This window comes from Mangifera indica, chromosome 5 (genome assembly GCF_011075055.1).
Source record: "Mangifera indica cultivar Alphonso chromosome 5, CATAS_Mindica_2.1, whole genome shotgun sequence".
Lineage (NCBI taxonomy): Eukaryota > Viridiplantae > Streptophyta > Magnoliopsida > Sapindales > Anacardiaceae > Mangifera > Mangifera indica.
In genome coordinates, this window is record NC_058141.1 from 13,258,139 (window position 1) to 13,273,402 (window position 15,264).

Genomic DNA, 15,264 nt, shown 5'->3' on the forward strand with positions numbered 1-15,264 from the left:
AAACTTGAAGAAATCAACGAAGGAAGACGGGTTTCCTTTTTCAACAGTAACTCATCCAAGTAAGACTATGTTATTGAGCAGAATCAACTAATCTAATAACTGATTTTGTAATCATTAAATCAAGCATGTGGTGATATTATAATATTATAATAAAGGACTTAAACTCATTCACTCTTCTATACAAAGTCTTCTACTTAAGCTATCTCTTGGAGATGGAAGAAGTTCACTTTGTTGAGGTCGCAGCTGAGAAAGACAAGAATCCTGATAGCTCGCATGATGAAACACAGAATATGAAAGTTGATTTTGCACACCGGAGACTGCCGAGACTAGATGCAATAGCTGGAAAAAGAGGTTACAACTATGTCAAACCAGTAATAAAGGGCTAACCGGGAAATTTTGAAAGGAGTTGAATGTAGTCGGCAGTGCAAGAAATTCTTTGATTGGAAATATCAATTAGCCCCAGTCATGGTTACATTTTATACAACCCATCATGCGTAAAAATTTTCAATTACCCCCTCATGTATTGCATAGTTCATATATACATATAGTAAAAATCATTTTTAACCCCACCTTATTACTATTATTATTATTTTGATAATGAGGAATCTCACTCGAATTGAGCTACCCTTGTGATAGAATTAATTACACTATGTCCTTTTATATGAAACCCTTTCTATTACCACTCAAACAATTTTTTGGAGACTTTTTAATCTTATTTTCTCTGAAGAAGAATTACACATGCTGTCAAAATACGAAAATCTTGTCTAATTCAATCACAAGACCATTTATATGTAACTCAAAGAAATTACAATCAATTCCATTAAAATAAATAATAAACTCAAAATTAATAAAATTCGTTTAAATTTAAGTATAAGTTGTTATCATTCCCTTAGTATAAAGAAAATTATCATTAATTCAAACCTAAAGAATTTATAAGAGAGGGGAGAATTTTATTTGTTCCCTAGAAATCTAAGGTGATCAAACCAACCTCAATGCAAAACAAATGGCAACATACGACTAAAATCTTATAAAATTTGATTTTTCCAAGGTTTGAGCCTTTGATATTGCACAACCAATTGACTTTAATTGAATTTAGGTTTTTGTTTGAAAGGTTAGGGAAGATGACAATTTTATATTTAATTTGATAACAATAATATTTTATATATTATAATACGAATAAGTGATTTTGAATTTAAAATAATTTTTTATCAATTTAATTGAAGGTTATTTTAATATTAACCCCTTAAAATAACTAATTTAATTAATATTATAAACTCATAGAAAACAAATATATAAATGTATATAAATTTATTAAAATAATAAAATTATGTATAATTATAATTAATATCAATTTAAATACGTGTTATAATTAATATATATATTATAATATGATCAAATAATTTTAAATTAATAATAAAATAATATTAAATAATATGATATATATATATATAATATATATATATATATATATTTAAAATGGATAGATTTAATATTATTTTTTCTTTTCACTAGGAAACCTATAATTACCTTATGAGAGTTAAAGGGTAGAGGTCACAAAGTGTTAAAAGTAAGTCCTACATTGTGTGATCTTCCACGAGCACAGGGCAGCCCTAATTGAAGGCCGCGAGTTCTCTTCCTTCTTTTTACAATTACGTAATTCACCAAACCATTTCCCTTTCGATTCCACCAAAAACCGGTTGAAATAATCTCTATCTCGTTTGCGAATCAGATATCTTTCTCAAATTGAAAATTTACTATTGTTTGGGTAATTTATCTTATTAATTTTGGATATTATTTGGTTGATTAAGGTTTAGATTCACCTCATGTTGTAGTTGTAGGGTTTTGAATTTAGGATTTTGTTTATGATTTATTATTCATTCGTTAATAAAAAAGTGTTGGTTGGTGTTAATTTCGCATGTATTTGCTATATAATAGCGGTATATCATTGAAAGCGTAGGATTATTATTGTTGTTTATCTTTGTACCAATTTATTAGTCGTGAAAATTTTGTAAAATTCTCATATGGGAATTATTTGTCACAAAGGTTATTTGATGATTTTGTGAAATTTTGGATCTTGATTGTTGGGATTCTTGAATGCGATAGATTTTTTAACTTTATATTTTGATTTATTTTGTCAATTATTGTGTTTACACAATTTTTGTGATTGTGCTTTGTTTTTAATATGCTGTTGGTGTGTTGCCCAATCCTTCTTTTGTTCTGTGCTGTATGCTCTGTTCTCATGTGTGTTTATGACACTTGAGGTTTTTACTTTTTGTTTGTTTTGGGAGGATATTTTCAATTTGAATGAATTATGCTGTGGCAGATTTTTTTTAAAAATTATTTTTAATATAGGATATGATTGTTGATGCTTGATCAGTATGGCCATGTTATGCAATTAGTGTAATTTCTATGTATCTATAAAGGGATCGATGAAAATTTCCAGTTCAATATCTGAATATCTTGGAAGCTTGCTTGTTGAACAGCCTAAATACTTTGGCCTCCTAGCTAATGGAGAAAGGAACACCCCCTAGCCTTTTTGTTAATGATGGCTCCTTCATGGAGAGGTTTAAACAGCTTCAACAAGGCAAAGACAAGGAAAAGGAGCGGGAGAAAGGCACTTCATTAGTAGAGGAGTATAAACCTGTCAAGATTGTATCAGGGACTTCAACTCCTAAAGTATCTATAAGAAAACCCATTGTGGATATACAGAAGACCAACTCTGCTGCATCAGGCGGCAAACTTGCTTTCAGCTTGAAACAAAAGTCTAAGGTTGTGGCACCTCCTGTTAACTTTGGTGCAGATGAGGATGAAGATGAGACTGATGCTGAAAATGGTTCAGGTGATGCTCCAGTGAAACGGCAGAAGTTGGGTCAGCCAGAGGCATCTGAGCAATCATCAAAACAAGTTGCAGTTGGTAATTACTGTTGATATATAAATGTTCTTTTATCTGGTTGGGTTTTATTGGAAAGTCTTTGTGGATCTTCTGGAACTTTAATTTATTGGGGAACAAGAAACAGGAAAGAGATAAATAATCTGTGCATCTGGTCTTTAATAGCTTTATTGCAATTTCAGTAGTGCTTATACATCAACTCATCACTCTTGAGGAAGATATTTTCAGTGTCTTCACTATCCTTTTTAGCTAACTTTTAAAGATTATTTATGTTGAAACTATTATACTGCTTACCTCTCTCAAATTAATCATGTTTAATAGTTGTGTGAGTCACTTTGTGAGGGAAATAATCTAGGCATGTTGTCTGATCTTGAACTGGTGGATGAAGAGGGCAAAACATTCTTGAATATTTCTGTCTCATTAATGCAGCTTATACCCTTAGTACCAATCAACATTGGTGGAAAGAGATGTTCAATGAAAGATTTGGAATATGTGGCAGCCTGCTACAAGAGTAATTTGCATTCCCTTGTTCATGGTCTCAGTATTAATAAGTTTTATAAGTGATATGCAGCACCACCTTCCCCAAGTGATCCTACTGTGAAGAAAGTTGCAGACAAATTGGCAAGTTTTGTTGCCAAACATGGAAGGCAATTTGAGCATGTAACGCGTCAAAAGAATCCAGGAGACACACCATTTAAGTAAGTTGTTCTACTATCTAATTCCTTTTGTGTCTTTTTTTTGGGGAGTTCTTCATACGCAGTGGAGAAATTGAATTCTGCATGTTGCTGCTTATAGTGTTTCTCAGCCACAAAATTTTCTGTGCTTAAGGGTTTGGTATGTGCTGTGTTTTCTGTTAATTGCAGATTCCTTTATGATGAGAGTTGTGCAGACTACAAGTATTATGAATACCGACTTGTAGAAGAGGAAAAAGCTCTTTCACAGACCATGGAAACTCAGACGCCTCACAGTGGTGGGTAACCTACATTTCTGCTATATCCCTGTTTATGTCAGCTGTTTGGGTAATGCAGCGAGGTGCATAAAATTTTGATATCTTGGAAATGTTCTCAATAGAAATGTTTATTTTAACTCCTTCTCTAAAATTTTTATTTCTTGGAAATATATTTATAATGTCGGCCACTTTATTTGGACAGGTGGTACAAGCACTTCAGCCTCTAAATCTACCAATGTTTCTCAAAAGTCTCTTCAACAGCAAAATTATCAAATCCCTGCCTCAGCTTTATATGAAACTGCTGAAGAGCCAAAAGCTTCTCTGGCTTCAACTCAAGCAGTTTCATCAGGAAGGCCTGGCAATGGTATATATGTATCTTGATTAATTAATTTTGGATTTTAATTGAGAGATTAGTTTTCTGTAAACTCTTATAACGAAAAGGTTCTTGCCATTACTTGGCTCTATTAAATCAACAAACATGTAATCATATGTGCATTCCTGCACCTTATTTTTATGCTCTTAAAATTTTAGGTGAATCTAGTGGACCACCTAGTGCTGATCCTATAGCTATGATGGAATTTTACATGAAGAAGGCTGCTCAGGAAGAAAAAAGGAGACAGCCTAAACAGTCAAAGGATGAGATGCCCCCTCCTCCTTCCCTTCAAGGTTCTCATCTACTCATGAACTATGATTTTAGCAGTTTCCCATTGGGTGGTGGGAGCTTTTTATTCTAGTTTTCTTGTAGGAATTCAATGTTACTTTGTATACAACAAACGTGACTTTCACAATATTTTAAGTGCAGGTCCACCTTCTAAAAGAGGTCATCACATGGGTGATTACATTCCACTAGAAGAGCTTGAGAAGTTCATGGTTAACTGTAATGATGCAGCTGCACAGAAAGCTGCAAAAGAGGCTGCAGATAGGGCAAGAATTCAGGCTGACAACATTGGCCATAAGCTTTTGTCCAAAATGGGTTGGAAAGAAGGTCATGCCTCTTGCCCTTTTCCACATATTTGATATGATTTGAGTGAAGCTTTTAATAATGCAACCTTAGAAATATTGATGGGTGAAGTATCTGAATTGTTATGGCAATGAATGTTTATTTATTTGCTTGTAGAACTCAGAGATCGTTTTTTTCCTTTGCAATGTTTTAATTAACTATTAGCATTATCTCCCTTGTGTGCATGTGTCTATATGTTGCAAAGAGGAAGCTTGGGTTGCCTTCATAAATGGTGTGATCTGTTTAGTAATGGCAGCATGTAAATTCTTTGCAAGGTCATTTAAGCTGGCCAATAAATAATACTAAATAAATAAATAGGAGCTGTTTATCAAGTTGCATTGCAATTTAGTTTTATGAATTTAGAGTACATAAAAGTAAATGCATACTGTAAACTAACTTGCTAGTTAAAATGTGTGCACAGCAGCATCATGTGTGAAAGATTGTGTTGAAATTGTTGTATGTTGGTACCTTGCCATGTATGAAAGATTTTGTAGGAATTCCAGCTAGTCAGCTACTGCTTTTTTATTCCTGTTACATGCATGAATTAATTTTTTTGTTAAGTTTGTCTGAGTTTAGCAGTCATGGGAAAACCTTGTTCATGTTTCCCATTCCTATTTCCTTTATTTCAAGGAGAGGCTTGATAAGTTAACTCCATGGATTGCAGGTGAGGGCCTGGGGAGCTCCAAAAGTGGAATTGCCGATCCAATCACAGCAGGTGATATAAAGACAAACCATTTGGGGGTTGGTGCACATAATCCTGGGGAGGTAACTCCTGACGATGATATATATGAACAGTACAAGAAGCGAATGATGCTTGGCTACCGGCACAGACCAAATCCTATGGTATAGTCTCAATGTTTATTAAATTTCTTTTCCCATGTCATTTACATTTGCTTTCTGCTCATGTTGGTTTGCTGATTTTATTTCAATATTTTCTAACAGAACAATCCCAGAAAAGCATACTACTGAGCGGCTTTTCATTCTGTCATCAACTCATCATCTGTTGAATATTGCCAAAAGGAAATAACTAGATGTTAAAGCTACTTGTTATTTGTGAGAAAAGGAAAATTAGGTTTGTTGATTCGCAATAGAACAAATGGGTTTGGTGTTTGTTTTGATGAAATTGAATGCTTACAGAATTGGTATATATATGCTATCTTAAGATTTGATTAATTGCTTGAACAATCCTGATAAAGGGCCTACATGGCTCATCTTGTAATTGGTAATTTTTTTTAACTTTGCCTGCTCTCACTCAACAGTGTAGAAATTAAGAAATGGTTTCTTCAAAGTTTGAGATTTGTATTTCTTAGAAGGATGAATTTATAAAATTGGTTGTTTAACTATTAGCTTATTTTCTGCACATTGCCCTTGTACAACGGCTGATGGCTGTACCCAAAAAAAAAAATCACACTGTTGTAAACTATACAAGTTGTAAAGATTACTGCAAGAGCATAACCATTTGTTCCAGCCATAAACTGTGTCCAACTTCTCCCTGGAAAATAAAAAAGGAAGAAGAAAAAATAAACTACTGAGAGTGAGAGTTTAGTGACTTGAAGTTTTTCACGTGTCTCTGTTTCCTTCTAGACAAACAGCTTTCCTAGATTTCTGAATTTGAACCCATTTTATTCCCTCTGAGCATAAGAAATAAAAAAAGAAAAGAATTTGACAAGTCAATAAGAAAGGTGATGGCATGCAATATTCGGATGCTCTTTGGCATCTATGAGAAGAATATTAAACTTTGAGAATTTCTCATAGGAATTTGGTTGCCTGGAAAGTTGCAAGCCTGCATGAATGGTCAATTATATTACTGAATATTCTCTCTTTAGTTAGTGAATGGTCAATTCCTGGATAAACACTGAACAGCGCTGCATTGAAAAAGATTCTCCCGCAAAAATAATAATAATAATAATAAAATAAGAAATTGGTCCCTTGGAAATAATTATTTGAGTTGATAGATAAGATCCCAACGTTTTTATTTAAGTCAATATTAATTTTAAGTCCAACATTTTCGCTTAGGAAAGATGCCACCTGCCTTCCCAGCTAAGACCTGGGGAATTTATGCTTGATTGGCAAATTAGAGTAGTCAAGCTCTGATGAATGTTAAGCCAAATGTTTCAAGTTGCTTTTGGGATCAGGAAGGAGCATTCCCTGTGTGTGAGTCAGATTGTAATTAATTATACAAAATTAATTAGAAGAATATCCCATGTCTCTAAAAGTGAGAAATTAAAGCTAATCCACACTAATCTTGCAGGACATTGGGCTACATATGTTTATTACTTTCTTAATCTCATTTTAAGTCTATTGTTTTGAAAAATTTTCCGATTTTCTAATTAAAAATATAAACTCCCCAAGAAATTATGCGTTGCCAAAACCTTCCCACTTAATATTGATTTATAGGGTTACAGCTCATAGAAAGATTATTATATATTAAGAATTGTTAGAAGATATGTGTATGACGTAGAACCTAAAGTTAGTGGCCTCAAAAGCCACCGAGCATGTATACCAGAATATAAATATTATTAATTTTATTTTTGTCTTTTTTATACTTTGATCGATTTGGTACAATCCAGAGCAAAGTATTTTTTAAAATTGTCTTTACCCAACCTTATCTAAGTGATCGTGGTGTGTGTACACAGATATGGGTGAAATTCAAAATATATTTTAACCCAATAAAACTATGTTCATCAGTATATAAAATAAATGCATATTTAATATGTATTAATATATAATTAAATAATTTTAAATTAAAAATAAAATAATATTCAATCAATTGTATATTAATTTATATATTTAAAACGAGTATATATAGTTTTACTCATTTGAACTATTTTTCATGTGCTTTTGATAATTGGAGGATAAATTTAATGCTTTAAATAAGACTAAACATATTTATAACCTTATTGAATTCCAATTAAAATTGATAAAATATTAGAATTTTATAATAAATATTCGAATTCGAATCTCTATCACATTTGTAAAATTTTTTACTTATTTAATGTAATAGTTATCCGTTCAATAAATATAGATAGAATTTTTTATTATAAAAAATAAATAAATCCAACTAAACAATATTAAAAAGAAAAATGTTAGAAGTGCTTTTTATCTTAGCTTGCAGATAAGCCAAACTAAAAGGCAGTAATTTATAAATACTACTTTAAGGTAGACATGCTATTGATAAAAAATAATTGGAGAATTCTCAAGTGTTTTTAGTATTATAAAAAGAAAAACCTTGAAACCTAGGAAACTTGTGGCCAAGTGGTGGAGGATATGTTCTTTGTATCCATTAGAATAGCTTTGATTGGTCAGAATAAATTGGCTGAATTATTATTTATTCCTATTTTTAAATGACTCTATTGAATAAAGATATAAAATTTTTAAATTAAAGATAAAATAATATCTAATTATATAATGATATATTATATGTACTTATTTGTGTTTGAATTCACGTATTATTGTTGATAACTAATATCTTTACTATTTACTGTATATATAAATTTATCAAAAACATTAATTTTATCAGTTGTTTACGTGACACCGATCGGTCTTGCAAGTCTCCGGCTTGGAAACAATGCATGAACCTACTACTTTGCTTTACGAATCAGACAAAAACTGTGTCTCGCGGGCTTGCTGTAACTATCATCCGGTGGTTACAGGGCCTTGATTCTTCCGTGAGATCTGCGTGCATTGTCAATTTGTCATAACGACTACAATGTCATCACACATCATGAAACCATCATTTTCGGTTGTTGATGACGGGAAGTCGTAGGAATAATGTGTTTGTCAGTGCTCTGAAGCCAAAGCTGCAATGTGTTGGATTGTTGTTTGGTACCGTTTGTTCGGAGATGACTGGGGAAGATGGCTTTCGTTTACAAAGACTTGGCGTCATTCTATAACAACGCTTGTTTTGTGTCTCTGGAAAGTATTGGATTTGACTCTGCTTGGTTGCAGAGAAATGACCGGATAAGAGGCGACATTGTCCTTATCAGTTGATTTATATTATTATAATTATTTTCGGTTTTCTCAGAAACCAAATGGAAAGATTTGGATAGTTGAAAATGCGGTACCGCACTCTCCTTCCAAGGTGACAGTACTGCACTGTCCTCACCAGGTGACTTGTAGTTGTGCACATGATGTCAACAAATAAAAGATGAATAGAGCCACGCAACGCAACACAGGGGACTCGTACAGTGTAGCTGTAAACAATATAGTGAATAAAATATATGCCTCTTCCGTAGAGCGAAAGGCCCAAAAGCGACTCTGCGGCCACTCAACACGCAGCGTTTTATTGTCCCCACGATAACTCTACATGTTTCGTGAAAGACGCTTGACGCGTAAGCAAAGCATCATACCGTATGCCTCTAAGCCTTAGCTGGACAAGGCTGCTTATTTATTTATTTATTTATTATTATATTTTAAACTCTTAATAATTAATTAATTAATTCTTTAAAAAAATTGAGATGGGAACACCTATCCTTGCTTTCCTCAATTAATCTTTTTCCTTTGCACCCTGCAATCTCAAAATCCATCCAAATATAATAAATAATTTTAAGAGATAGATAAATAATAATTATCGCCGTTTTGCAAAATAAGAAAAACCAAAACATCAACTTCTATGTAACATAACATTCTCAAAACCCAGAGCGAAATCTCAGTAAATTTATCACCAAATTAGGGCAGTTTAGTCAACGAACAAACCTTACTTTATATGTCGTTTCATGGATCACATTACATCATTGATGGCAAACTATTGAGTTCTTCCCAAACCTGAGGGCATTTCTGAAACCACCTAGTTGATAAATGTGTCCGACGGAGAGACAAATTTGTTGGCTTTGGTTTTTTTTTTTTTATTTCTTCATTTCAGTGTTTCTGTTTCACAAGAAAGTGCTTTGTGTTAGATTCAGACCAGAAAGTTTAGCCACTTTAATTTCATTGCTCCTTCAAAACTTTAATCACCACCAGTTTTATTCGATGTAATGTCTCGTTTTCTTTTCTTTATTCATGCGAAAGGACCACACTTCAAGAATGATTTTCTCTATTCTTTCTTCTGTTTTCAGTTTTTTAAGGCTTTCAATGGCATCTGGGTTCTGACGAAATTTAACTTTTGTCACTTGTTCCAGCTTTTTTGGTAGAGGCTGAAGACAATCAACCAATTTGCAACCGGGATTTATAGAGAGGGCAAATTCTTCAGGTCCTCTATTTATTAAGTCACCATTTTTCATTTTTAAGAATTTAAGCTTGGAAATGGGAGTTAATGATGTTTGGTTTGGATTTTTTTCACAGGGTACTAAAGGAAAAATGAGTCTTATGCATACTCCAAATTTCAGATATCCAGAGAGCGACTTGAGAAAAAACCAAGAATTTATGGATCCTGGTCACCATTATCAAGAACAAAATCACCACCAGCATAACTCAGGTCTTATGCGGTACCGTTCAGCTCCAAGTTCATTTTTTGAGAGTCTTGCAAATGTAAACAGTGGGGTGGTTAATAATTCTGAAGGTTATCGATATCTTCAATCTTCAAGTCCTGAAATAGACACTTTTCTGGGAAAATATATGCTGCCATGTGACGGTTCTGGGGATTCAGAATTCGGAGAAAAAGCTATGAAACAAGAAGAGTCTGAGAATATTACTCAACAGAATGGTTATTCAAATGGGTCCTCGCAGATGATTTACCAAAGTTTACCCGCTCATTTGACTAATGATAATCCTGTGAGTGTTGGTAGTACTATGGATACTTCATTTGGGGTTGCGAATCACTCTATGGCCTTGGAGAATTCGACGCAGGCGAAAGTGGGTGCCGGAAATGGCTCTAATCTTGCTAGGCAAAATAGCTCTCCACCTGGACTTTTCTCCAACCTAGGCATTGACAATGGTATTTTTACTTTGTTTTTGCTGCAATTTGCATTTTGTTATATGTCAATCTCTGTTATGTTTCCTTTGAAGTCAGGAATAGTTTTAGTTTGAATTTAATGGATTATGTGTAGTTTAAGCATCCATGTGTTTAATCAAGTTGCAATTTAGAAGTCAAGAAAAAGAAAATTTGTTTTTCTACACACTTTACAAGTAATTATAGATATTAATCAATTCTGCATTCATACATGCTTGTTCATAGCTGGAAAGCTGACGGTTCTGTGATTACTTTCTTTAATATAAAGAGAGTTGACCATATAACTTCGTAAAACCCTTTTTCTTTTCCTTCTTATCCAATTGAAATTGATGGTCCTATACTATTGTGAGTGAAAGAACCTGATTGTAGCGTCAAGATGCCGAGTCATAGGATGGAAGAATTGAAATAAAGGAGGAGCAGATCTGCAGCCTGTGACAGTACTCAAAGTTCTTGCGTTTGAGTTTTGAGTTGAACAATCCAATAATCTTAACTTGCATGAAATGAGTTGCTTATGCTAATATTTAGATTCTGATTATTTCTCAAGACTGCTCTCTATAACATTAATGTATTAATCATTGCTTCGCTTGGTTGCTGAAGATTTGTTAATGACTTGCAGGCTTTAATGTAGTGAGGGATGTGGGGTGCTTTACAGGTACCAACGGAGAAACTAGCTCATCAGGTAGTCATTTAAATAATCATATAAACTGTCCATCTAGATCATCTTCAAGACCTATGCCTCAGATTGGTGAAATTGGGAGCCAGAACATGGGGGCCAGTACCCTGGAGAAAAACTTGGGTCGTAATAATGGTAGCACTAGGCAATACATGTCAAATTTCTTGAGTGATTTTTGGGATGATTCTTCATTCAGAGGCCTGAAGAGAGCTAGAGATCATGATGGGAGCATGTTTTTCGGTTTAAATTCTTTGGAAACTCAGGTAACTTTTATTTGCAAAATCGTTATTATTATTCATAATTCTGTTTATGAAGGTCTTTAGCTGATGGTATGATGATTGATTAGAATGGAAATCCTGGAAACCAGCCTGCTCGTTTGGCGCACCATTTGAGCTTGCCTAAAACTTCTGCTGAACTGGCCACTGTAGAGAAGCTTTTGCTCTTTCAAGGTTCTGTTCCCTGCAAGATTCGAGCCAAAAGAGGTTGTGCCACTCATCCTCGAAGCATTGCAGAGAGGGTAAATCTCATCTATACTATTCGAAAAGTCCATTTCTCGTGATGATTTTCTAGATGTATAATTGGGAATGTGAATTTCAGGTAAGAAGAACCCGAATCAGCGAAAGAATGAAGAAGCTGCAAGAACTTTTTCCAAACATGGACAAGGTAATTAAGACTCTAGATTTGACAAATGATACTCACATGTTACATGTTTTTGCACAAACTTTCAGCAGAACTAAAAATTCATTTATGTTTTCTTCTTGACAGCAAACGAACACAGCTGATATGTTAGATCTGGCAGTTGAGTACATTAAAGATCTTCAGAAACAAGTCAAGGTAACACAAAAAGAAACCATCCTTTTAATTAACTTCACATGAATCTCTAACCAAATTTATCCTCCCTCACCAAAACCTTTTCTTTTTCGTGCAGACGCTCACGGATACTCGAACCAATTGCACATGTTCAAGTAAACAGAAACCATATTGAAACATACAGAATACTTGTGTTCTGTCTGGTTTATTTGTTTCTGTACAGAAAGCAATAGGAAGTTGGTGGGAGGTGAAAAAAGAAAGCTAACCCTTCACTTTAAAATAATAGGGCAGTCAGAAATGGTTAGTTTGGTGAAGAAATGCTGCTGTAATTTATTAATATCCAGTTCTTAATCAGTAGGCTAGAGTCTTCTTATCTGTAATTTTGTTGAGAAAAGAAAAAAGAAAAAAATTGTTTTTCTTTGATGTTCATGTTCTTTAACCATTTTTAGTGTGGAAATGAAAAATAATTAAATCATATTGCTTAAGAGGTTCAACAAATTTGGAAGATCATGGCATTGTTGAACTCTTTGGAGAATCCTATAATTGGTTTAGAAAAGTTCAAGGGCATGTGGAATAGTTTTTAATAAACGGTGTTTAAATAAACAATAACTAGGTGTGACTAAGAGCTGTGCCTTGGAAAATTTTATTATTTGTTGGCATATTAATTGATCTATTTTATTTTTTAATTTAAGGGGCCCCCATGTCCCAAAATCCTTGAAATATTTATTCATTTAGAGTTTTTTTTTTTTTTTCCTTGTTGAAATGAAAGGAGAGAACAATACCACAAATATCATTGAATCTAATAACTCTGTCTTTGAGTTTGGAACATAAACTATTCATGTACCACCATTACATTTGTTTCAATTTTCTCCATCTTCAAGAATCGTGAATCATGTTCCTTTTAAGTTTTCAGATCTAGGGTATGTGTTTACCCCATAACATTTCAAAATCTAAGGTTTATTTTATTTTATTTTATTTTTGTGGTTCAATTGGGCCAACAACTATGTTGCCTATGTTCTTCCATGCAAATGTACCTTATTTGTTCCTTTCTGTTGGAGGAAAGTATTTGTTTCATATAGAAAACAGGTTTTCTGCAATAAACTCTTCAAAGTCACTGTCAGATATGTTGCTTGCATAAAAAATTTTTCCACACTGATATTAATTGCTGTTTTGGACCACTTTTTGAGCAAAGCCTTATTCAGTGAAAATGTTTGTCGGTTGATGTCTAAACTCCCAATTAGGCCAAATTTTTATTGTGTTGTGCTGCTGTTTGTTGATATTTGTGGTTTCTTTTTCTTTCGATGTTTTGTAGATAATGGATAGTGTAAGACGAGTTAAGGATACTGAGATTCAGATTATACGATGATTATAATCAATAAAACAAACAACTCTCATTTGATACATGGAGAGGCAATTTGATTCAAAGCCAATTGAATATGTTCACAAGCAATGTGTTTTGGCAAGTTCTTCAACATTCGACTCACCTAATTGTTTGTTAAATTGTATTATAATGTTCAAGAATTAATACGGTTGGAGTTGGCGCTCTAGACTCTAGAGTCAATATTTTCAATGATACAGATTCATGTTAAATAATATCTATACATAGACATGACAATGGGCGGCCACGGGGTTGGCACCGCCTGCAATTTTGCATTAAGGAAGAAGTAGAGTAGTTGAAGAATTAGATATTCCACATTTTCGGTATCTGCAAGCTGTAACATCGAAGGCTTTGATATAGCAGGAAAATGACATCAACTATCAATGTACATGTCATAACAAGGGATCCTGATTTGTGGGAGAAACCAAACGAGTTTTGCCCTGAGAGATGCTTTGTACGTATGTATGTATTTGAATTCCCCAACGAGTTATACATTATAGCATTACAAAAGAGCAACGTCTTCTAACCGAAGCATAGTGCTATGTTCAAGAATTGGTGAGCTTTTTGAAGATTAAGGTGGAGGTAGATGATGCAGAGAATAAAAGGATCATGAAGTAATCTTGCATTTTAACGTTAATGGTGGCCAATATCATGAATTAGGATTCTTTCATGGATTTCTTTAGATGCTTTCATATTTAATAAGCACTCTTCGTGGCATTAGTAACAGTATATATATAATTAACAATAACAATGAAAATCAAAATACGCAAACCCACATAATTCAGTACATAATTAACTCAAAGTTCATCACGCTGTCATATCCCTAACATCCATAGTCAATAGAACAAAAGCTTCTGGGAGCTCTGGACACACTTATTCTTCAAACTTCCCCTACCACACTGAAATATTCTTCTCCTTCTACTTCATAATATCACCTGCATTACATATTTGAATTAGTCATTATTTCGTTTGCATTAATCTATGTGTTTGTTTGTGTGTGTGCTTGTGAGAGAGAGAGAGAGAGAGTACATGGTTCAAAGTTTGCAGTGCACTTGTCGGGAAGCTGCATTGCCATGTTCCGGTCGACACCAGCGATGGGAGGACCACTGACAAGTGTACACAAGCAAGGCTGGCCAAGAGTCTTGACGGCATTGCAGCACGCGTCACTTGGAGGAATGGGGCTGAAAGGAGCTACTGCCGCCCTGCAAGGAACCAACTGGACAAGTGCAGCGAAGAATGTGCTCCCACAAGGATGGCTCTTCCCTTGCTGCACCAGACTTGTCGTCACCAGAACAAACACCAACATTAGGGGCAGAGCCTTAGAGTTAAAACCCTTCATGTTTGATTCAATTTCTTTGATATTTCTTCGGTAGTGAAGTCTCCAGGTCTAAGAGAGATCACATATATAGGAAAAGAGCGACTCATGCCACATTGCACCTCTTTCCTACCTCTTAAACTAAATCCATATTGGTCATGCTACCCACAAGTTTAAGTTGACAGGTCGGTTGCACAGTTAGCTAACTCAAATTTCATGACACCGTGCAGTTCATGATGTTATTTCTGTAAATTGGTTTCTGCATACCAATTTACTAGAACTGAAAGACTCTTGTATTCACAAAAGAAATTATAAAAAGAAGCAAAATGGAAGAAGAATCAAGTTTTCTTTGGTTAACTACT

General features: G+C 34.0%; 3 protein-coding genes across 4 annotated transcripts; 2 read left to right on the forward strand and 1 right to left on the reverse strand.

Annotated features, from left to right (window-relative positions):
• The first annotated feature begins 1,503 nt into the window (after positions 1-1,503).
• Positions 1,504-6,012, forward strand: LOC123217134 (SURP and G-patch domain-containing protein 1-like protein). 2 transcript variants are annotated; one of them, XM_044637927.1, is made up of 9 exons: positions 1,504-1,653; positions 2,484-2,914; positions 3,462-3,588; positions 3,754-3,860; positions 4,042-4,203; positions 4,371-4,505; positions 4,642-4,824; positions 5,504-5,682; positions 5,782-6,012. In XM_044637927.1, exons 2-9 carry the CDS (start codon positions 2,509-2,511, stop codon positions 5,806-5,808), a joined length of 1,326 nt encoding a protein of 441 aa, XP_044493862.1. In that variant the 5' UTR covers positions 1,504-1,653; positions 2,484-2,508; the 3' UTR covers positions 5,809-6,012. The 2 variants fall into 2 exon arrangements, with proteins under 2 accessions (XP_044493862.1, XP_044493861.1); XM_044637926.1 differs by having other exon boundaries at positions 1,562-1,765.
• Positions 6,013-9,449: 3,437 nt separating this feature from the next.
• Positions 9,450-12,684, forward strand: LOC123216086 (transcription factor bHLH130-like). The gene is made up of 8 exons (XM_044636446.1): positions 9,450-9,809; positions 9,957-10,027; positions 10,120-10,711; positions 11,343-11,662; positions 11,746-11,916; positions 11,997-12,062; positions 12,165-12,233; positions 12,328-12,684. The coding sequence occupies exons 3-8, from the start codon at positions 10,135-10,137 to the stop codon at positions 12,382-12,384; spliced, it is 1,260 nt and encodes a 419-aa protein (XP_044492381.1). The 5' UTR covers positions 9,450-9,809; positions 9,957-10,027; positions 10,120-10,134; the 3' UTR covers positions 12,385-12,684.
• A 1,577-nt stretch (positions 12,685-14,261) lies between these two features.
• On the reverse strand, positions 14,262-14,971 carry LOC123217715 (protein LIM1). Its single transcript, XM_044638820.1, has 2 exons — positions 14,617-14,971; positions 14,262-14,522 (listed from the first exon to the last, which is right to left on the reverse strand). The coding sequence occupies exons 1-2, from the start codon at positions 14,924-14,926 to the stop codon at positions 14,506-14,508; spliced, it is 327 nt and encodes a 108-aa protein (XP_044494755.1). The 5' UTR covers positions 14,927-14,971; the 3' UTR covers positions 14,262-14,505.
• Positions 14,972-15,264: the final 293 nt, after the last annotated feature.

Excerpts from the sequence above, each read along its gene's own strand:
- LOC123217134 (XM_044637927.1), top strand. The coding sequence starts at position 2,509 with ATGGAGAAAGGAACACCCCCTAGCCTTTTTGTTAATGATGGCTCCTTC. Across the intron at positions 4,506-4,641 it reads CCCTCCTCCTTCCCTTCAAG|GTCCACCTTCTAAAAGAGGT; the intron begins GTTCTCATCTAC and ends TTTTAAGTGCAG. Across the intron at positions 4,825-5,503 it reads CAAAATGGGTTGGAAAGAAG|GTGAGGGCCTGGGGAGCTCC; the intron begins GTCATGCCTCTT and ends CATGGATTGCAG.
- LOC123217715 (XM_044638820.1), bottom strand. The coding sequence starts at position 14,926 with ATGAAGGGTTTTAACTCTAAGGCTCTGCCCCTAATGTTGGTGTTTGTT.
- LOC123216086 (XM_044636446.1), top strand. The coding sequence starts at position 10,135 with ATGAGTCTTATGCATACTCCAAATTTCAGATATCCAGAGAGCGACTTG. Across the intron at positions 10,712-11,342 it reads CAACCTAGGCATTGACAATG|GCTTTAATGTAGTGAGGGAT; the intron begins GTATTTTTACTT and ends AATGACTTGCAG. Across the intron at positions 12,063-12,164 it reads TTTTTCCAAACATGGACAAG|CAAACGAACACAGCTGATAT; the intron begins GTAATTAAGACT and ends TCTTCTTGACAG.